Genomic DNA, 23861 nt, shown 5'->3' on the forward strand with positions numbered 1-23861 from the left:
ACATGTCGACCCATCTCACAGCGATAGCCCTCTAGGAACATTGCATCCACATAGGGCATCCACATACTTTTAACCAAGCTGGAACTACCTTAAATATTAATCCTTATAGACTAGGACTGCTCCAGACTTTTTTCAATATCCACCACCCGTGCACTACCCTTGCCCTCTCACCCGCAAGCACCCCACAGCTTCTTCTAAAATACCTCCGCCAAAGAGCCCCGTTTACGGTGAGCCCGTCGGGCATTGAAGCATGACATCCTTCGGGGTGTGTGAGGGCATCATGAAGAAAGACGTGTCTTCCCCGACCCATTAGGAACTGCACACCCCTTGTAGCACAGTTAACTAGGAGCCCTGTATGCAGGACCTATTTGAATAACGGCCCCAGGTCCCAAAACCCCTCTTTTTTGACGATTGTTCCATGGTGCCTGTTCTGAAGGGAGTGTTCTGAGGAAAGGGTTCTGTTGCCAGTGTTTTGTGACAAGTGCTCCAAGATGCCTGTCCAGGATACTAGAAGCATGAATTTATAAAGAGATTGCAGAATGTCATTCAAGAGTAATCTATGTTTTAACCATAGCATGGCAACCATGTACATTCTGTAACAGCTAATTTACTCAGGATTTCCTGAGCTCTGTAATAAACATACTGGGGCCACTGTGATTATTTGTGCATGATATCTGTGGTATAACATCAAGGAAATGTACGATTGCAAAATAGAAGGCGCTATCAAAGTTTTATCCCGGATCCATGACTCCACAGTTTACCCAATATGAATTAACAACTTGCTTAATTTTGGCGCATGTGTGATTAGTTATTTGTTCTATGGTGTGCCTGTTTTTGGAACTTTTTCTTAGAGGGACAAGCAGTTTGCCAGTTTTCTAATTTCCAAGTGAACTAGGATGCACTTTAGGGAGTGCAGGTGAGTTCGTTTTGGATCCTGGTCTAGTTGCTATCCAGCCACCTCCTGAAATATGCATTTCACTCCCACCCAGAATGGTCTAATCCGGGGGCATTGCCATGTTGAATGTATAGAGTCTCTAGGTTAGTCCCTTTATCTTAGGCAATAGTACGAGTAGAATTTCACAATATGAAACAGCTAATGGTGCAACAAATATACCCAATGTAGATATTTAAGTTGAATGATGCAAAATTGGTTAGCTCTAGGGATCTCTCTTGGAGCCATTCTGGCTGCCTGACATTTTTCCACAGCGAGAAACCCCAAATCTCCCTCCCGTTTCTAAGAGAGTCAAAGGTGCCTGTTGTGTGTTTCACCGACAATCGTTATACAGTAGAGATCTTCCCCGACCAATAACTCCAGGCAGCAGTTTTGCCTCAAAGGTATTAAAATCAGTTCTGTCAGGTCATTAATGAGAGGATGTGGAGCCTGTGTTAACTGTAAATGTTTAAATAATTGATGTTTATGCATGTCAAAGACGCCCTGGAGGTCTGTGAATGAGCACATGGTTGTGCCAGTCATAATGGGACTGGGGAACTTCCATCTGCAATTGAACCAAACATTGCAGCCAATGTTTGGCAGGATCACTTCCAGGGCCTATACGCCCCCGAGGCTGAGGAGTCAGAGATATCTGTAGCTAGTATCACCACCACAAATATACCAGCCCCTTTTAGCCTGAAAGACATCGAGACGGCCATGTCGGGGTTGCCATCTGGAAAAGCCCCTGGATTAGATGGGATCCCAGGTGACCTCTTTAGGCAGGAACCTGTGATCTGGGCTCCATACCTGATGGTTTTATTCAATGCAGTGCTGGGGGGAATGGGCATACCAGATACTTGGCTGGGAGCAGAGGTAGTACCGATATATAAAAAGGGCTCGCCTCTGCTCCCCGCCAACTATCGCCCGATTAACCTCAGTGATGTTAGCCAAAAGTTGTTTGGAAGGTTGATCTTGGACAGGTTGCAATGTTGGATGGAAGAGACAGAGATCTTGAGCCCCCTTCAAGCGGGCTTCAGAAAGGGTGTCTCAACAGTGGACCAAATACTGAGACTAAATATTCTATTCTGGAAAACTGCATACTTAGAAGAGGGCTCACTGTACGCAGTTTTTGTGGACCTCCGTGCCGCCTTCGACCTGGTCCCTCGGGCCAGGTTGTGGGCGGTACTAGAGGACATGGGCGTTCCGGGAGATATTCTCCAGATTCTCATTAGGCTCCACACAGACAATTGGACTTCTGTAATAAAAGGGGATTAGAAAAAAACCCAGCGAAGACCAAATTTATGACCTTGAGCCATAAGCATAAAAGCTGCCCAAACCCACGTCTGGGATCAATATCTCTGGAGAGAGTTCAAGTGATTGAGTATCTGGGCATAATACTCAACCAAAATCTAACCTGGGTGCCACACAAAAGAAAAGCAACCACTAAACTAATCCAGAGGGCGGGCGCAATCACAAGAATCGCAAAAAAATCCCCCTTACGCCCATTGGCACCAGCAATACAAATTTACAAGGCCCAAGCACGAGGAGGCATAACTTATGGGGCTGAATTATGGGGACACACACCACTTCACTCCATACAAGTGGCCGAGAACAACTTCATTAGACACTTGACGGCCCTTCCTTCGAGCACTCCACTCCTTCCGCTGAGAATGGATTTGGCATTGTGCCCAATCAGCGAAGAACTGAGCCTGAAACCACTGACTTATTGGAGGCGCTTGTGGAGTAGTCAAGACTTGGGCCACTATAGAAGTGAATTACAGGAGCTCCTCAGAACGATACAAGTGTCTAAAATTCAATGGCTCAAGTATATTAGAGACATGTGTATGACCCTTGGAGTCCCAGAGCTATGGAACAGTCCTGAAGTAACGTCAGCAAGGTTCCCCGGAAAGCACTCTCTAAACTTTTCCATGATTTTATGTTGAAAAGGTCCATCAGCTCAATCCGGGAGGGCTCTCTAACTGATATATTCACTAAAATAAAAGACTCTTATAGCTTTGAATATGTCCTTGATGCAATGTCCCCTGTGCACGTCAGAAAAATTTTTCTACAATGGAGATACAGTTCCTTACCGCTGAGGTCGCTCACTAAAAACTGGGAAGGTAACCTGGTCTCACCCAACTGCCCTGCGTGCAATTACAAGCTTGAAAGTGACGTCCACGTGGTCTTATTTTGTAAAGCTTACAGCAAAATTAGGAGCTACTGGCTCATCCCGTACTTAAGGAACTTGGGCTTTCGAACTTATGCCCCAGCCTACAGAGTCCTTAAAACTGACCTTGCACCTCCAACAGTGTTCGTTATGGCGAAATTTCTGACGGCAATGTGGAGAGTCCGTGCAAAAATTATAAGGGATTCTAACGTGCCACGGACAATTTGTCCCTAAATCAGTTTAAAAATGCACATTTGAAATTATGAAAATGATTTTAGTCTAAAAAGGCATTTCTGAAACCTACTAAATGATTTTATGGATCTTAACATTGATGAATTATTTTTAACACACGATTTTATTGTTAATGGTCTAATGTTTGTTTACTTGCTCATCTTTTATGACCTTAACGGTCGAAATAAAGATTGTTTGACTTGACTTGTTACACAGTTTTAAGATCCCTATTTTGGACGACCACTGACATCTCTCTAAGGCATTGACTTGGTGCAAGTTATTACCTAGCCACAGTGGTATTTTCTTTGTGAGTCAAATTATTTTTTGGGGGATGATCGGACTTGACCACTGAACAATAGCATGGGGGTAGAAAAGCTCAGATTCTATTGCGTATGTGACAGCTTAAAAAATGCATGACGTTTTAGATGCATTTATTATGCAAACCTAAGCTAACTTAAATGCACTGTTAACTAGATAAATCTGCAGAGTTGTTCTGTGACATTCAAATATGTTTGGAGTATTACCCACACCCAACCTTATGGCAGAATTGTTGACAGAGGCACTTTAACAATGCCCTCGAGTCCTGATTGAATACTAATTAGGACTAATATTTTGAACGTATTTTCTTGTGAACAATTGCACCAAACATTTTAAAATTGAGTCATTACAATAGTTTGAATAATATTCAGCATGTGTTTTATGTAGAGCTTCATTTATTGCGGCAAAGGGGAGGGAGTTATCTTCATTTGTAGTAAAATGTTAATGGTGTAAGCTCAAATAAAAGAATGATCAGTTAAATTTTTTACCAATTGCTATTAATAATTTGATCAATATGTCAAAAGTGCAGCCTGAAACAGCTGGGGTATTTGCACAGGTAATTAAATTATTTTACTCACGAGGATGTGAAAATGTTGATTGAGGGATGATACGATGGCTGGATGTCAAAAAGGGGACCGTGTAGTCAAAGCACTGGATTCCCAGGTGGAGTTGATAGTAAAATAACAACAGGGCTCCTTTTCAGGAAATGCCCCAGATTATTTCAAAGACCTTCCCAATGGATTTAAGACTTGCTCTCACAATCCAGATTATTAAATGTAAGGTTATAGACAACTGATTTCAAGCAAGACCTGAACACTTACTTCATAACCATCCTGAAGCTACTTTCACCATTTTCACCTGGTTGCGATTCACCATTAGTTTATTATATATGGCCTTTCACCTGAAACACCAATGATATACTTTACGTACTGTTTTCAGCACTTATACCTATGTTTTCATCCAGGTATAATTGATATACCCTTAATGTTGATTTTCTTCATTGGAATGATTCTCTAAACTATGATGTTTGTCCACTACTAAATTTCCCCATTGTGTTTTTCTCTGCCAATGTAATTGTTACTACACAGTGCTCTGTCAACAATGTACAATTTAGCAGTACCATATCAAAGTTAATAAAATAGAAAATAAATAATCAATAAAAGAGATATATGTTTACAGGTAGGTGAGAGTAAACAAAGTTGGGGATGTCATCTGCCTAAACCAGTTAGTGAGAGCCATGCGGGCAATATAGATATATCAGGCGATCAGGAACAAGACCCAGGTCTGGCTAAGCAAGTAGCATGCAATACTGTAAACAAGGGGAGGCATCAAGGTGCCAACCCCTAGACACACCTTCACTCATACCATCTCACAGTCAATGCTGCTACAGCACCTCTAATAGATAGGCATCGAGGGACAAGCCATGGACTTGTTGGTAGATTTCCTCAATCATAGGGTCCAAACAGTCTCCATGGGTACATTCGATTCCAGGACCATTCCCTCAATAAAGGAGACCCTCAAGGTTCCTCCTTAAGCCCTACACTTTTCAATGTCTATGTAGCCCACCTAGCCCAACTAATAACATTTGGAAAATGTCATACAGAGATTCTCTACAAGGATGAAGGCGATAGCCATCTGGATTTTCTTGAAACTGTCTCCAACTTAAGAGGGGCAAAACAGAAATAGTATTTTTGGCAAAGCTCAGAGTTTCTGGCCAGAAAATTGGTGGCCAGCAGAACTGGGCCCCACTTCTTTGCCCGCTAAAACCTCAAAAAACCTAGGCATAATTTTAGACTTTCAGCTATCAATGCCAGACCAGATTGCCTCCATACATGGCACCTGTTTGGCATCATGCTTATGTTTGAAAAAATCTTCAGATAGCTTCCACTGAGCTCACGCAGAACCCTCACCCAGGTGCTAGTCATCAGCTGCCTTGATTATAGGAATGCCTTGTTCCTTGCCTTCAATGAATCTCTTCTATCAAAACATCACGTTGTCCAAAAAAACTGACACACGCTTGGTAAAAAACCTGCCTCCAAGATCCTCGTCAGCCCCTATACTTAAAGCACTATACTGGCTATCAATTTGTAAAGGATCTCTGTTTAAACAGCTTTGCCTAACTCATAAATTGCTCTTAGGGCTAGGCCCAAAATGCCTAAAATACAGGCTTCCCCCTATGTACCAAGCAGGAATCTGCGATCAAGTAACCAGTTTCTTCTACACCCCTGACGGATTCGCACTGCTAAATATGGAAGCCAAGCCTTGTCCTATCTGGCTCCACTCCACTGGAACAAACTTCCTCTGTTCATTCGGATATGCCCTACTCTGGTAAAATAAAAAAAAACACCTTAAAACTTGGCTGTTTTAAATGTTGCTTCTCTACATCCACCTGCCATTTCAGTGCCGAGAAGTCCCTTCGAGGATGAGTTGTGCACTATATCAAGATTTGAATAACATAAATGTGCTCAATTAAGATGACAAGAAATATACCAGTCAGTTAGTTATCTCACAGAAAGATGATGACTAGATACAGCAGGCCAATTTTACACACAAGGCAAAAAGTATTGTTGCCCTCTGTATGTTTAAACTGTGGTTAAGATGCTCCGTTCAAAAAATTAACAACTGTTGATTGCAGTTTCAGAATCATGACCCTGAACCGAAAGCCAAGGTGCATAATGAAGGAAAGGGCAACCAACAGTTATCACCTATCAAGTGGTGGACAATTAAGGCAGCGACCATCCTTCTCTCAATCTCACCTAACTAGCATGTGGGCTACGAATGTAGAAGGAAACGCCAACTCAATTCATGCCAAAACTTTATACCGGCTAACACAGTACACAGAAGTCACCGACTCGAATGTGAATTAGTCTGATAAATAATAGTCATTTTTGTCCACAACCGAATTGTTATAACAACAAACCTTTGCAACCCACCTAAATTGAATGGCCATGAGGAGGGTGATTTCTTAATGTAACTGAAGCATTGCGTGGTAGTGCGCAGTCATTTACAGACCAGCACATTTTCCATTAAAATGTCCACTAAATTTGCTTAGATATACAGTTTTACTGCTAAAACGATACTGCGCACAAATGATAATGTGTGGAAATCGGTTTTAAGTGAATATTTATCCTTTGTGCTTTATCATTTGCTTTCCTAACTGCTGAGTGTGTACAGTTCGTAAATTGGAGATGCTTACCTTTTTGCTGTGTTCTACAAAAAATGTCATTCTAAGCCTTTCCTTTCACTCTCCCTGTACCACAGCAAGATTGTCCCATAGATCACTTTACTTTTCTTTCTCAGACTGCAAAGCAGAGGAGTTTGTAAAAACCAGATCCCCATGCAGCAATTTGTCAGAAGATATAGCCTGACATTTGACCTCTGCCTTTGAAGCACAGTTAATGTGAGAAGATAAATACAGAATTTAAAGGCTTTTCTGTTAATTGCTTGGACTTTTGCAACCACCCCTCCCAATTATCTGCTTGGAACCCACCAGTAGGTCGCAAAACACAGTTTGGAAAACATGGGTCTGAGGTGAGGCTAAAGGCATGAATCCTAATCTCTGGGAATGAAACTAGCTTGTTGAGGCTTCCATACTTCCTAGAATTGCTAATATTGACGAAATGTTATGTGGTCACCTCCAACTAAATCACCTCCTCACAGGACCCCTGAAACAATCTCTCTCAATTCTTTAGCAACAAAAACATCATAATTTACAGAATTTCAATCCGCAAACGTACAAGGCAGACTTCACCATGTGCCTCCCAATCGTATCCAAAGAACCAATGATACCCACATGGCCCATCATCCCCCAGAAAAAACTGCCACCACCATGAAGTTGTATCCACTTTGGGGCCCCATTAGACCCTTACCTCCACCACTCCTCCCGTAGAGTGCTGCAACCTATCCGCTCCAGGCTCATACAATTCTGAATGCCACCACCTCTTCTGCTGAAAATTCTCTCCACAATCTCTTCAACACTTGCTAACTACAGACCGACCCCCCTGCTACTATTCGCAGCCAAAGGCTTAGAGAAAATATTCAACAGATGCTTTACTGAATCTCGAGGACCAGAAACCCCTCAAAACCACCCAGTCTAATATTACACCAAACCACAGAACAGAAACTGTCCTCATTGCCACCACAGGTAACATCCACATGACTCTCAACAGAGGAGACCTGGCGGCTTTCATCCTCCTGGACCTCTCACCAGCATTTAACATGGCCTTTCAATCCATTCCTACATGACATCCAAATTCAAGGATATACACTCCAATGGATCCAGTCAGCCAGCCTGACACTGTACACCTCGGACACTTGCAACCTCATCTGTGGGCTAAGCAAGGATCCTGCCTGAGCCAGACCCTCTTCAATGCAAACATGATCCTTCTAGCCAGCATCATCCACTCTCAGAACACCAACACCCTCTCCTACACCAATGACACAACTCATTCTCTCCCTCAAAGACAAGATGCCCACTACTCAGCTCAAGCTGAATGCCTGCATGGCTGAAAACACCAACTGAATAAGGACTAAGGGGCTGGAGCTGAACATCAACAAGACTCCACTTGGTCATCAACAGGACCAACACCCTCCTCCACCACCCACGCTGAGAACCTTGGGATCATTATCAACATCAAACTCAACATGACCTTCTAAGCCAATGCCATCACCACCTCATGCTTCCATACCCTGAAGATGCTGAGGAAAAGTTTCAAATGGCTCCCAAACAGCACCAGGAAAACCATCACGCACACCATTGTCCACAAGCAAGATGGACTAAGAAAACACCCTCTATGTCGGGATCAACAAAAAACTCACCAGAAGGCTGCAGACCATTCAGAACTGGATGGCCAGAATCCCTCTCAACCTTAAGGAGCTCCACTGTCTCTCCACCAAAATACCCTCCCGGGTGTTAGTGCGCTCAACCCTCTCATGTGGAGAATCCTTCAGCATTATCTCTGCTATACTATCCCACTGATGGAGGCAACTGTTAATCCTCAGAGTGAGCAGTCTACACCAGTGCTCAATTTGTAAAATAATAGGTTGAGGTGCTCAAATAGTTTCTTAAGAGGCCACCACCCACTGTTGTCAGCTCCACCCACTTCTACCATTGGCTCCAGTGATATGCACCCTATATTGCGGCCTAGATAATTATTGATGGAGCAACATTATAGGCTAATAAATCAAAGACAAAAGAGGTTTTTGTGAAGCGCACATCCTGAACTTGTGAGTTTAAAGGTGCTCTTATGTGTGATAATGATCAAGAAGGTGGCTCGCTTGGTAAAAGTATTCGCCTATGACAATTTGTTCAAGCAGGGAAGCCGGGGATGACACCAGATTCTCCAATTTCTCACTATGCAATTTACCCATAATGATCAGATGCATATTTCTTTCTAACATGAAAGGTTGACACTTTGATCTTAATTCATGGGGCATGAGATTAGTGCAGTGGTGACAGGCAGAATCCACATTGTGAACAATGACCACGAGTTTCTGGAACGTGCTCTGGCAATCATAAAGTCATAAATCTCATAAATCTCAAATACACTTCATACGCTACAGGCACTCTGCCAGTATGCTTACCTGACTTGCTGGAGGCAGTAGGTGCCCCTTTCGCTCGGACAGGGAGTGCCAACTACACTCAAAAGAGGCTCTGGGGGTCTGAAAAGAATGGCGTGCAGGTTCGAGGTGCCAGCACTACTGAAGCCATAATAGGTCCCGCAGGTACAGCTCCCAATGAACGTGCAGCAGCCTGATCCCAACACGCTGTGCACTTAGCGAAAAGGATCAACTGCAAAGGGCGACCCCCTTACAGGAAGGGAAACACCTACTTGTCAATACAGAAACAGAATAGCAAGCGCAAATGCTTGCTATTCACGGCTTTATATAGGCAAATTTCCAAGACGCCAGCGAAACACAGAAGGCCTTCTGGTACGTGTAGGTAAACCATTTACAAGCCTCGGCAGAAGTGAGTGACCCTCCATCATACAGAAATGTGGTGAGAGCATCTTCTCAACACTTCGCTACATGGGATCTGTGCCTTCCAGAATAGCGCTGCCCATATAGGGTCATAATAACATATACATTTAATAATTATCGTCTCCACCTTTTACAGGAGAAAAATTCTATAGCACTGGCCCTGTGCAAATAATGGCCGGTGCTGAGCAACGGAAACCACCGGCACAAATTAAGCACTGGTCTATACCAACTCGAGCATTCTCCGATAGTACTACACTCTGTACCAGGCTTGTACTATTTAGCCTATATATTTATAATGAAGACAGCAGACCTGGCAGAGCATGAGTGAGTCACTTGTGGAAATGAGTAAGTATGCTCCATTTGCAGGGAGAAGCAGTCGGTGAATTTAGATGACATTCAAGTACACCACCACCAAATAAATGGCTGATAGTAAATACATATCTCTAGGACTGTATGTTATCAATGTCAGAAGATTTATCAGAAGGTACTAGTGAGACATTAGGAGGTTGCCAGGTAATTCTTCTTAGAGACCTGAATGCAAGCTTACCTGAAATAGTCGCGCGCCCTGCATCGCATTTTGCAATGCAGGGCCCGCAATGAAATTCGTTTTTTTAATTTAATTGTTTACTTACCTGCAATCATCCATATTCCGGTGTTTACCACCGCCCGCCCTGCCTGCCTGCCCCATGGAACTCCCTCCATGGGCCGCGGCTGTCAAGGAGATGACTTTCCACATTTCCATCTCACACCGGGATCTGATTTGTTTTTATGCAGATGTGTGAGTGTTCGTTTTAAAGAAGTTTTCAACACTGGGCAGTAGCCTAGACTATAGAGTTGTACTAAAATTTTAATGTATCTCCTTAGTTGTTAGGAAGTCATATGACTCAGTAAATATGTGTGATTGATAGGGGACTTTCAAGTGTTTTGTGTTGAAAGTATGACAGAGTTATATCTAAGTTAAAAAAAGAATGAAATAAGTTTGGAAGTGAAGGAGAGTGAGAGACTGAAATTGCACACCCACTGCCAAATATTTTGCACAGACTGTGGGAATTAGCAGATGCATAGTTTGCACCCAATTCTTAGTTGCCGACCTCTGAATAAGGAACACATATACTATATGCAAATGTTGCCTTTTTATGCAGTCCGTGATGCACAAATAGGTATTTTACTGTATTTAACCCCCGATTCCTACTAGGATATACCGGGTGAAAATCCAGAGGGAAACCCTCCTGAATGATAATACAGATTTAGGTATAAGTGGAAGTTTAAACCTGAAATCTAATTAGCGGCCCAATAATATTCAGTGCCTGAGCAAAATCAGTTAGTAAAACAGCAAAAGCAAGTATGAAAGAGTAAGAGTCAGTGCTTTGAAGCATTGAGACGAAAGGAAAAATAAAATGATAGTAACTTGTTATTATCATTTTATTGTTTCCAACTGTTTTGCAGGTGGGCAGGGCTGCTTAGCTCTTTGAGCAGGGAAGGAGTGGTTTGCCCACTCCAAGTGCACATGAATGCTTGGCGGCCCTCTCGGCCCGGCCAAACATTCATGTGCACTTTGCATGTTCTCCTCGCAGGCTGCATTACAGCCTGGGTTGAGAACATACCCAGGTTCCTATTCCCTGGCTGAGCACCGAACCCCCACGCTCAGACCAATCACAATGCTGCATTGCAGCATTGTGTTTGGTTAGGGGAGCCTGGGTGCTTACAAATCACAATGCTGCAGTGCAGCATTGTGATTGATCAGGGTAGCCTGGGTGTGCTTCGTGGTTGCTATTCTGCCCGAGTCTGATGGAAGAGAGACAGAGGTAAGTGTTTTTTGTTTTTTCTACATTCCTATTCCTCCTTCCGCCCCATCCCCACCTCCTGCCCCACCAATCCCAATCTTTGCCAGCCTCCACTGGTAAGAGTGTTTGTTGTAAGTTAGAAAGTGAGCAAGCGAGAGATAAAATGAGTGAAAGCCTTAGTTTGATTGAGTGAGCGAGAACATATCTGAGAGAGTATTATAGCACAGGTGTGTCTCAACAATGTAAACAGAAGTTAAAAGTTTTAAAGTTAAAAGTTTTATAAAGCGCTCGTAGACCAAACAGTTTCTTGGTGCTGAGGACGGAAGTAGAAGGGGGGGTGGCGGGCAGGGGGGTGCTGCCTATTCGGCGAATGCTGATGTGAAAAGCTGAGTCTTCAAGGCCCTGCGGAAATCCATATAGGAAGTAATTTTCCTAATGCAGAGGAGAAGATTGTTCCAGAAGGAAGGGGCCAAAAAAGAAAAACTCATGCCACCGTGTTTTTTCCTTCTGAAGCGGGAAACGCACAGAAGGTGCTTAGAAGAAGACAGCAAGTCTTGATTGGGGACGTAAGCTTTAAGTTTAGAAGTGATGAAGGCAGGCGCTGTGCCAGTAAGAGCCTTAAAAATCAGACATCCCAATTTGAATGGGTAACGTTTAGAGAGCGGAAGCCAATGTAATGTTTTTAACAATGGGGTGGCATGGTAGTGTTTGGGGAATTTATAGACTATAAAGATACACGGAGGAATGAGGGTCCTGGGGAAGTTTAACGACCAGGCAATGCTACTACCCCTAACTGAACAATCACACCAACAAAAAGTAGCAGTGGGTCAAAGGAGCTAACTTGTTATGTATCTGTGTGGAGAAAAAAGAATAATTTATTCAAGAACAAATTAAATCGTGCCTAAGGTATTCCTTCAATGTGAAAGAATTCCCATAAGTCATCGACCGAGACCGCCCTTCATCATCTGGGATCCTTCACACTCTGAAGGTAACATACCCACAGCAGATAGGCAGATGTCTTGAACCTAGTCTGAAGTGAGTATACCAGTGATAGATAGTGAAGTATGGGAGTGTGTCTGTGGAGAACTGAGTAGCAGTGCAAACTAAAGTGAGAACGTGAATCAGTGAAAAGTGGGATACAATAAAATTGGGTAGTGAAGGGGGAAAAAACTTTATTCTGCACCCCTTCAACCCCAAATCAATAAAAACAGTGCAAATAGTAATGTAAACAAATGACTACTAATGAGTATCTTAGGTCGACATGTTTCTGCAGTCGAACGGAGCCACGTAGTCTCCAGCTGCTTCTTCAGGACCATTAATGCTACTGCTATATAAAAAATAATAAAAAAGGAATGATATCACCTGAAAGTATGATATATTTTCGTCCTCCTGACTTCACCGTTCAATGTAGATGAAATGGTCCGTTAGACAAAATCCCAGGTACATAAAAAGAAAGCGAGACAGACAAACCACAATCAATATCTGTGGTACATTTGGTTCTATTAACCCATTTCTTAAGTCAGCTTGTACATGCCAGCCACACTGGGCAAACATGTCTGCCCCATGTATACATTGATTACATGCTCACTCACCTTTGCGGCAGGAGGGAACAGCACCACCTCACCTGGCTTCAGCTCAGGTACATGGAGCACCGCTCTGGTGGAAGGAAAATAGAAAAAGTGCCATTTGTGCTGTGGGACATCGTTTCCCTGAAGCAACAGTCATCTCCCAGTCACTCACGTCACCATAGGGTACTTATAAACCTCTCACAAACTCACACTTATGATAGCGACTTCAGCATGTAAGAGCCCTGATGCAGCTTGATCATGGGTATGTTCCTTACTGTCACAGGTATAATACTGCACCCAGTGTATTTAGTACAGTAAGCAAACAATCGCAATCTCGTGTCCACTATTTACGTGATTGTATAGAGGGATGGATCTCACAACCAACACCCATTTGAATAAACCAGGCGCTCGGTGCAATGTTATCCAGATACCGCTGATGACTAAAGATATATTCAGCTTGTTCTTTGAAAATAGAAATATCGGTCATAAGCTCGGTCATACCTTCGGCAACATATAGTTTAGTTACGCTTTGCCGCCCATTTAGGTTAGCCGTAATCCTATGACAAGTGAACAGACGCTGCTTAGAAGGGTATGACCCCTACTCACCTGCCCGTCGGTACCCCGGATGTCCCTCTGGGCTGTCTAACGGGGAGGTACCGACGCGGTGTACTCGCGGCCATTATATTCCTCAATGTGTAACGTCGCTCATGCATATGACGTCATCTTTTCGTCCCGCATTTGGGTAGATGGGTAATGTAGTTCCGTACCCGATCCACTCTCTCAATGCGTCTCTGCTTCGATTTTAGTAATTAAACTGTGATTTCATAGGCAGATTATAGGGACTGACTATGAAATTATTGTGCTTAAACTGGAGACGAGGTCATGATAATAATAGCTCACATTTCTTTCAATATGACTCGTTACACCCCTCTTATCAGAGATTGAATCAGCCAACTTTATTGACCCAACAGGACCTCTTGTATCAGGTATCTCAGAAACCTGTTTACAATACACACAAAAGGTAGATATATACATAGTTGTAGTGGGATAAGTGATGCCATCTAGAGAGCCATCCAGGTTGATCTCTTCATTCAACCCTACTTTATCAGATTTGAGCCTGAATATCCATTTTTGTTCACATCTGAACAGAAAGGCACTAATGTCCGTTACCTGGGATGGGATCAGTGGTTGGTCTAATACTGTCCAGTGCAGGTCAGTAGGCAGATGTCCCACCTCTATGAAGTGGTTTGTCAATCTAGTAGCTTGTTTAGAGCATCTGATCGAGCTCTTGTGCTCTGAGATGCGCACCTTTACCTTTCTGGTCGTCATCCCCACATATTTTTTGTTGCAGGGACATGTGATAAGGTATACAAGGTTCACGCTGTTACAATTGGTGAATCGTCTGAGCTGCCATGGTCGATCAGTGCCAATATCAATGTTGTAAGTCTTTGATGTTTGTGGGCAGGCTGCACAGTTTCCACATGGGTAATGACCCGTAACGGCTGGCAGGTCCCAGAGTGTCCCTACTGCTCGGGGAATAGTAATTTTTGGTCTTGTATGAACCAGTTGTTCCCTCAAACTCTGTCCTCTTTTAAAGGCAAAAAGAGGAGGCAGCAGTGTGTCAGTGCCAGTATTCAGAATCCTCCAGTGTTTCCTTACAATTTTCTGAACTTGATTCGATTGTGTACAGAAGGTGTTAACACAGGTAATCTGTTCTTGTTTGGGCTTAGGGGGCAAAAGTTCTAGCAAGCTCTCCCTATTGTTGTTCGAGGCCCTTTTCTTCGAGCTACAAATCAAGCGTTTAGGATACTTTTTATCCACCAGGTTCGCGGCTAAAGTCCTAGAATGAATCTCAAAAGCGGACTTTGTGGAACAATTCCTCTGTATTCGAAGGAATTGCCCATAGGGCAGATTATCCATAAGTGCCCTGGGGTGGCAACTTTCATAACTCAAAAGGGAGTTCCTGGCCATGGGCTTACGATACAATTCAGATTGTAGACCAGTTGTTGTTGATGTAATGAGTAAGTCTAGGAACGCCAGCTGGTGTTTATCAAATTCAATTGTGAATTTGAGGAACCGGTTCCTCTCATTTAGCCAAGTGTGAAAGATCTGAAGCTCCTCCACTGTCCAACGCCAGACAACTAGAACGTCATCTATGTAACGTTTCTATAATCGCAGACACCCTAGATGGGGATTGGTGTCTGCGAAAATGTGATCCTGCTCAAACCTCTGAACATACAGGTTAGCGAGACTGTGGGCAAAAACGCTGCCCATACTGGTCCCGCAAACCTGCAGGTAGATCGACTCTTCAAACTGAAAAAAATATTAAGTCATCGCCAGGGTGGCTAATGTCATGATCAATCTTACCGGGGTAATGGAGTTCAGGTCTTTTTCTGCTAGGAGCCCCTCAATAACCTCCAGCGTTTCAGTCTGGGGGATGGATGTGTATAGACTTTCAACATCAAAAGACACTAATATGTCTAGATCTCTGTCGAACTCTATGTCAGGGAGAATTCTAAGCACATCTTTGGTATCCTTTAAAAACGTTGGCATTTCCCTGACTAGTGGTTTCAGGAAGAAATCGACGAAGGTGGATAAAGGTTCTAACAGTGAACCTATGACCGATATAATGGGGAGTCCAGGGGGTGGATGTTGCGCTTTATGTACTTTTGGCAGTACATAGAAATATGGCATCCTGGGGTTCTCTGTGCAGAGGTATTGAGCCTCTTTGCTATTAACCCAACCCTCAGCCACCGCTTCCTCTACTATGTGTCCGATCACCATCGTAAGTCTTTCGGTGGGATCTGTGGTGAGTTTACGATAGGCCTTGGTATCGTTCAGTTGGCGCAAGCACTCATTGCGGTAAGTACATGAGTCCAAAAGGACTATGGCTCCGCCCTTGTCCGCTGGCTTTACTACCACTGCCTCATTATTGGCTAAAACTCTTACTGCCTTTTGTTCCTTTCTTGACAAAATAATGAAGGGACTTTGGTGTTGTTGATACAATTCTCTCAAATCGTGATCCACTGCTTCCTCGAAGGCCAAAACCTTCGCTGGAAGGCCAACAGTTGTAGGGTTAAAGGTAGAAGGCCTCTTAAGGCCAGTGTTCTCTTCAGTTGCAGATGTCTCAATGATGTGATCATGTTTATTCGCAAACAGATAGTGTAACCTTTTTTTGCGGAAAAAAATTCCCATCTCGATCTGGGCAAGAAACGGGTCTCCTGTGTTGGTAGTGACAAACCCCAGCCCTCTATTGAGGACTTGTTCCTCCATGTCTGTGAGCACGTGGGAACTTAAGTTAATTACGAGGCTTGCCCTATCGACGTCCCTGGTTGCTCCTGGGGGATCTTCTTCCCGTTCCTCAGATCCGTTGTTTGTGGAGGGAGATTCCAACGGACCTGGCCCTGTTGTTGTGCCCTCCGTCGTCCCCTCGACCGCCCTTGGCCTGACCCTAAAAAGACTGTTGGTTGTAGTCTGGGTAGAACTGTTGTGGGCCAAAAGGTCCCCCGGCAGGGGAATAAGTGGGTGGTCCCCAAGGTGTCGGTTGCCACCAGGGAGGGAATTGCGGTTGGCCAAAATGTTGGTGGTAGCCTCTCCAGTTCCTCCTGTTATTTCCTCTGCCCCTATATCCATTCTGTGTCTTCCAACGACTGGAGGAATCTGAATCGCTTGACCCGTCTTCCGAACTAGATGTGCCATACGTTGATCCCCCTTTCCGTCCGTTTTTGTTAAATGGCACGGGTACATATGTATCACTTGTATAGGGATACACCTTCTCAGTGGAGAATTTGGCGAGGTCTTTTTTGATTTTTTCTAGTTTGCTAAAGAGAATGGAGTCTCTAAACTCTTTGCTTGATTTGTTCCCCTCATCCTGATTCTTTGAGAACACTTTGCCTGAAATTGTTGTTCTAATTTGGCCTTCAAGGGTCTGAATTTGGTTTTTCAGTTTGAAGAGTCAATCTACCTGCAGGTTAGCGGGACCAGTATGGGCAGCGTTTTTGACCCCAGTCTCGCTAACCTGTATGTTCACAGGTTTGAGCAGGATCACATTTTCGCAGACACCAATCCCCATCTAGGGTGTCTGCGATTATGGAAACGTTCCATAGATGACGTTCTAGTTGCCTGACGTGGGACAGTGGAGGAGCTTCAGATCTTTCACACTTGGCTAAATGAGAGGAACCGGTTCCTCAAATTCACAATTGAATTTGATGAACACCAGCTGGCGTTCCTAGACTTACTCATTACATCAACAACAACTGGTCTACAATCTGAATTGTATTGTAAGCCATGGCCAGGAACTCCCTTTTGAGTTATGAAAGTTGCCACCCCAAGGCACTTAGGGATAATCTGCCCTATGGGCAATTCCTTCGAATACAGAGGAATTGTTCCACAAAGTCCGCTTTTGAGATTAATTCTAGGACTTTAGCCGCGAACCTGGTGGATAAAAAGTATCCTAAACGCTTGATTCGTAGCTCGAAGAAAAGGGCCTCGAACAACAATAGGGAGAGCTTGCTAGAACTTTTGCCCCCTAAGCCCAAACAAGAATGGATTACCTGTGTTAACACCTTCTGTACACAATCGAATCAAGTTCAGAAAATTGTAAGGAAACACTGGAGGATTCTGAATACTGGCACTGACACACTGCCGCCTCCTTAAAAGAGGACAGAGTTTGAGGGATCAACTGGTTGATGCAAGACCAAAAAATACTATTCCCCGAGCAGTAGGGACACTCTGGGACCTGCCAGCCGTTACGGGTCATTACCCATGTGGAAACTGTGCAGCCTGCCCACAAACATCAAAGACTTACAACATTGATATTGGCACTGATCGACCATGGCAGCTCAGACGATTCACCAATTGTAACAGCGTGAACCTTGTATACCTTATCACATGTCCCTGCAACAAAAAATATGTGGGGATGACGACCAGAAAGGTAAAGGTGCGCATCTCAGAGCACAAGGGCTCGATCAGATGCTCTAAACAAGCTACTAGATTTACAAACCACTTCATAGAGGTGGGACATCTGCCTCCTGACCTGCACTGGACAGTATTAGACCAACCACTGATCCCATCCCAGGTAACGGACATTAGTGCCTTTCTGTTAAGATGTGAACAAAAATGGTTATTCAGGCTCTAATCTGATAAAGTAGGGTTGAATGAAGAGATCCCCTGGATGGCGCTCTAGGGTGGCATCACTTATCCCGCTTCAACTATGTATATATCTACCTGTTGTGTGTATTGTAAACAGGTTTCTGAGATGCCTGATACAAGAGGTCCGGTTGTGTCAATAAGGTTGGCTGATTCAATCTCTGATAAGAGGGGTGTAACGAGTCATATTGAAAGAAATGTGAGCTATTATTATCATGACCTCGTCTCCAGTTTAAGCACAATAATTTCATAGTCAGTCCCTATATTCTGCCTATGAAATCACAGTTTAATTACTAAAATCGAAGCGGAGACGCATTGAGAGAGTGGATCGGGTACGGAACTACATTACCCATCTACCCGAATGCGGGACGAAAAGATGACGTCATATGCATGAGCAACGTTACACGTTGAGGAATATAATGGCCGCGAGTACACCGCGTCGGTATGTCCCCGTTAGACAGCCCAGAGGGACGTCCGGGGTACCGACGGGCAGGTGAGTAGGGGTCATACCCTTCTAAGCAGCGTCTGTTCACTTCTCATAGGATTACGGCTAACCTAAATGGGCGGCAAAGCGTAACTAAATTATATGTTGCCGAAGGTATGACCGAGCTTATGACCGATATTTCTATTTTCAAAGAACAAGCTGAATATACGTTTAGTCATCAGTGGTATCTGGATAACATTGCACCGAGCGCCTGGTTTATTCAAATGGGCGTTGGTTGTGAGATCCATCCCTCTATGCAATCGCGTAAATAGTGGACACGAGATTGCGATTGTTTGCTTACTGTACTAAATACACTGGGTGCAGTATTATACCTGTGACAGTAAGGAACATACCCATGATCAAGCTGCATCAGGGCTCTTACATGCTGAAGTCGCTATCATAAGTGTGATTTTGTGAGAGGTTTATAAGTACCCTATGGTGACGTGAGTGACTGGGAGATGACAGTTGCTTCAGGGAAACAATGTCCCACAGCACAAATGGCCCTTTTTCTATTTTCCTTCCACCAGAGCGGTGCTCCATGTACCTGAGCTGAAGCCAGGTGAGGTGGGGCTGTTCCCTCCTGCCGCAAAGGTGAGTGAGCATGTAATCAATGTATACATGGGGCAGACATGTTTGCCCAGTGTGGCTGGCATGTACAAGCTGACTTAAGAAATGGGTTAATAGATCCAAATATACCACAGATATTGATTGTGGTTTGTCTGTCTGTCTTTCTTTTTATGTATCTGGGATTTTGTCCAACGGACCATTTCATCTACATTGAACGGTGAAGTCAGGAGGACGAAAATATATCACACTTTCAGGTGATATCATTCCTTTTTTATTATTTTTTATATAGCAGTAGCATTAATGGTCCTGAAGAAGCAGCTGGAGACCACGTGGCTCTGTTCGACTGCAGAAACATGTCGACCTAAGATACTCATTAGTAGTCATTTGTTTAAACTACTATTTGCACTGTTTTTATTGATTTGGGATTGAAGGGGTGCAGAATAAAGTTTTTTTCCCCCGTCACCACCCAATTTTATTGTATCCCACTTTTCACTGATTCACGTTTTCACTTTAGTTTGCCCTGCTACTCAGTTGTCCACAGACACACTCCCATACTTCACTATCTATCACTGGTATACTCACTTCAGACTAGGTTCAAGACATCTGCCTATCTGCTGTGGGTATGTTACCTTCAGAGTGTGAAGGATCCCAGATGATGAAGGCGGTCTCGGTCGATGACTGATGGGAATTCTTTCACATTGAAGGAATACCTTAGGCACGATTTCATTTGTTCTTGAATAAATTATTCTTTTTTCTCCACACAGATACATAACAAGTTAGCTCCTTTGACCCACTGCTACTTTTTGTTGGTGGAATTTATAGACTAACCTTGCAGCCTGGTTCTGGATTAGTTAGAGACGGCGGAGCTCGTATGCAGGAATACCAGCATACAGATCATTTCCGTAATCCAAACGGGGTATGGCCATGGCTAATAGGATAAGTTTCAATGCTGCAGTAGAAAAGAAACAAGAAACTTTACATATAGTGCGTAGCTTGAGAAAGCAGGATAACACCACCGCACTAATTTGAGAGTGTATGGAAAGACCACTGCTAACTCTAACATCAAGGGTTTTAACAGAAGCAGAAGGAGAGGGAGGGGAGCCCAAAGAAGAGGGCCAAAAAGAGGAAGACCAGGGACTGGAGGCCCCACCGGTAAGCACCAACTCGGTCTTATCGGGGTTAAGTTTAAGATGGTTGAGATTCATCCAGTCACTGATAAAGGTCATGCTTGATTGAAAGTTAAGAGCAGAAGAAGGAAGACAAGAAATATTGAAAATGAGTTGAAGGTCATCGGCGTAATTGAACACCGTGACATATAATTTCTGAAGAGCGGAGATTAGAGGAAAGATATAGAGATTGACAAGAAGAGGAGAGAGAGAGACGACCCTTGGGGAACACAGCAGGTGATAGAGCGCGGAGCAGCATAGAAGCCCGCCAACTGGTCCGCCTGCTGATGATTCTCCAAAAACGAGGTAATCCACGCCAGGCGCATCCCCGAATGCCCGCATCCTCAACACGATCGATCAAGATGGTATGATCGACCGTGTCAAAGGCAGCGGACAGATCCAGGAGAACCAGGGCCTGAAAAGAATTAGCATCGGCTCCAGGTTTTGAACTGTGGCAATAACATGGGCACATATGTGGGTATGGCTAAGTTTACATGCTGGAGATAGCTGACCACAGAGACTTGTTTGGTAAAGAAGTAACTGAAGTGCTGGAATCATGTGTCAAACGCTTGCAGACACATTATCTCTGCTTTGCATATTTTGATTAGATGTTCACAAGCTTATCATGTTAGATATTTACACATAACTCTGCTGACCGCTTGTTGTTTCTCTGCACTGGTCGTGGGGCAAAATAACTTGAAAGTGCAAAGAAATTCTGATTGACTTATTCTGTGGCATGGTAATACTGATGGATGTATTCTCCTGCCACAAGAATTCTGATGGACTTTTTCTGTCATAGTACATTAAATAGCCATTACATTTCATGTCAAGGCATATATGATGGAATGCGATTTCTTTTGCTTTAAAACATGGCTTAATTTCGCAGATTAGCATGTTTAATCATGTGCTACTTAAAGGTTCCACCATGCACCTGAGCAGCATCTGGCACTCTACAAATAAATCAAACACACAAACACCAATGGGAAAGATGCTTGCGATAGGTCTAACTACTGGCAAGTGCTCGGTGTAGCATTCAACCCATAATTCCTTTTCCCCACCATTCCACCTCAGACTAGACCCAGCCATATACAAGTCAGTCTTGACCCTTCTGCAATAGGAATAGTGCAGCCCGAACTGCCAAGCTAGGTCCTCTCTGAACCGGTACACAAGCAACCCAGGACCAGTATCTCCTGATTGCTGCTCTACAGTGTAGTGTAATTTGATTCCGGTGGCACAGTGAGCAAGGGATCTAGCAATCTCTCAGTTGGAATTCCAACTCATCATTCTTTTCCCCACAATGCCTAGACCCAATCATATACAAATCAATCTTGACACTATTCCAATATGAACAGTACAGCCCGAACTGCCAAGTATGATCCTCTCTGAACTGGACAACAAGCAACTCAAGACCGGTTTTGTGTGTTTGACTCTACAAATAAATGACAATGTACATAAAGACATTTTCTGTCTCAGAACAATAAATCTTCTAGGTGTGCTGTCAGGTCAAGAAATACTGGAATATTTTCAGAAAATACCACCTGACCTAGACTTTTCTGAAAAACCTGTCGCTTTTAGCAAGATAAATCATAGATAAATATTTACCTTTCAGACCATTTCTTTAAAAAATTGAAACAAAGGTTGCCCCCAATCAACCTTAAGTGTAGCATGCTTATTCGCATTCGCATTGTGGTTCCTGTTGAGTTTCATTTTTGCACACAGCTCAGAAAATAAAGCACACGGCTCTGTGCTGCCGCACACCAAGAGAAATAATTAGAGGGAACATTGCTAGGGACTTGCAAGTAAATTAAATATGCTAATTAGGTGTAAGCTAATTTTACCCTGTAGGAAGGAGAGAGCGCAAGCATTTTATCACTGGTAAACAGTGTACACGTGCATAGAGTCGTAATATAAATAAAAGAGGCTTCAGCACCATAAGGTACAAATCTGGGTGGGATTCTGAAAAAAGGGCCAGGTGCAAACATTTTGCAATTTTACTGTGAAGTGAAAGCCAGATGCAAAATGCACATGGTTTTTATTTTTACCTTGTTGCTTCTTCTGGTAGTATTTTCCCTTTCCTGTTTTTAGCTTTGTGCTCCTGTGTCGCGCCCATTACCTCTCTTCACCAATTCTTGGTGATGCTGCCCTATAGAAGTGCTACAATTAGCAATTGCTAATATGAAATTGAAGCATTTCCTGTTCAGATGTTATGAATCCAAGCGGAAAGCAGGTCGAATGGGTCCCAGAGGCATTCCTTAAACTGACGCTAGTTTCCCTGTCAATATATTGCATATCAACGTTTGACAAACTTACCAGAAAGGGCTCATTTTCCAAGCTCATAACATTCTGTGGGAGAGATTTCCCATTTCTTCCAAATAGAATTACGTCAATGTCTGGTGCTTCCTCGGGCAAAGAACTTTCCAACCACATATTCCACTCTCCTTTGCTTACACTGTCGATTTGTTTTACAATCTCAGATGTAACATTTTCCTCTGTGTAAAAAAGTAATGATAGGTTTTTAACAAGGAAGCAAAGGTCATCAACTCTTTTAAAGAGTATTCCATCAATCAAAGTTTAAACTAAAAATAATTCTTAAACATAGCAGTTGCAATAAATCTCTTTAGGGAATTATTTATTTTCCTATGGTAAACTGAGACGGTAATAAACAACATCAATTTAGTTCTGTAACTTATGAGAGCTTTGGATCAATTTGAAAACCCATATTTTTTCAATAAGAATTTAGTATAGTTTTTTGGTCTCTTTATTCAAATTAGTAAATCCTATAAATCCGTCTACATAAATATCAAGAAAGTCATGATTAGAGTCAATCAAGTAAATTAAAGCATGTTCCATGAAAGAAATTAATCCCTATTCTACATTAAGCGGACTTTAACCTACAAGAACCCACAAAGAGTTCTTTTGGAAAACAGCAAGATTGAAAGGAGCATTGAAATAGATTCAGATTGAAGTCGAACTGCTCACGAAGAGGAATTTACAGAAACTCATCTGAGTCTCTTCTCTCAAAACAGTATCAGCAAACGGTATACACTTAAAATATCGAGTTTTTAATATCGATTTGCATGAATATCCATTAAAAAATATAGAATGGACACAATATCGACTGGACAGAATATAGACTACAAAAATATCGAATAGGATAGCATTAATATCGAATCAAAAATATAGAATGGACATAATATCGAATGGACAGAATATAGATAACAAAAATATAGAATGGACAGAATATAGACTACAAAAATATCGAAATTGAGGTAAGTAAGTTAATATCAATTTTTAAAGTGTTTTTTATGTTAGTATATGTTTGAAAAGTGTATATTTATTTTATTATTTATATTAATTAATTATTTATATGGTATTTAATTTTTGCGTAGTACAATTCTGTAGCGGGTTGTGGGTTTATAGGGGAATAGAGTGGGAAGTAATTTAATTATAATTAATTAAATATGTTAATTTATTTATTGGTATTTATTTTGGAATTAATTTTTAATTAATTATTAATT

The 23861-nt window shown here is 42.8% G+C and overlaps 1 protein-coding gene across 1 annotated transcript in view; it reads right to left on the reverse strand.

Annotated features, from left to right (window-relative positions):
* The window catches only part of LOC144828042 (lipoxygenase homology domain-containing protein 1-like), a 224298-nt gene that overhangs the window by 127437 nt on the left and 73000 nt on the right, over window positions 1-23861 (reverse strand). The window contains exon 4 of the mRNA XM_078686180.1: window positions 22654-22832. Within this exon, the coding sequence (XP_078542306.1) occupies window positions 22654-22770 (117 nt within the window). The 5' untranslated portion in view covers window positions 22771-22832. The remainder of the gene's footprint in view (window positions 1-22653; window positions 22833-23861) is intronic.

The sequence above is a fragment of the Lissotriton helveticus genome, chromosome 4_1, assembly GCF_964261635.1.
Source record: "Lissotriton helveticus chromosome 4_1, aLisHel1.1, whole genome shotgun sequence".
NCBI lineage: Eukaryota > Metazoa > Chordata > Amphibia > Caudata > Salamandridae > Lissotriton > Lissotriton helveticus.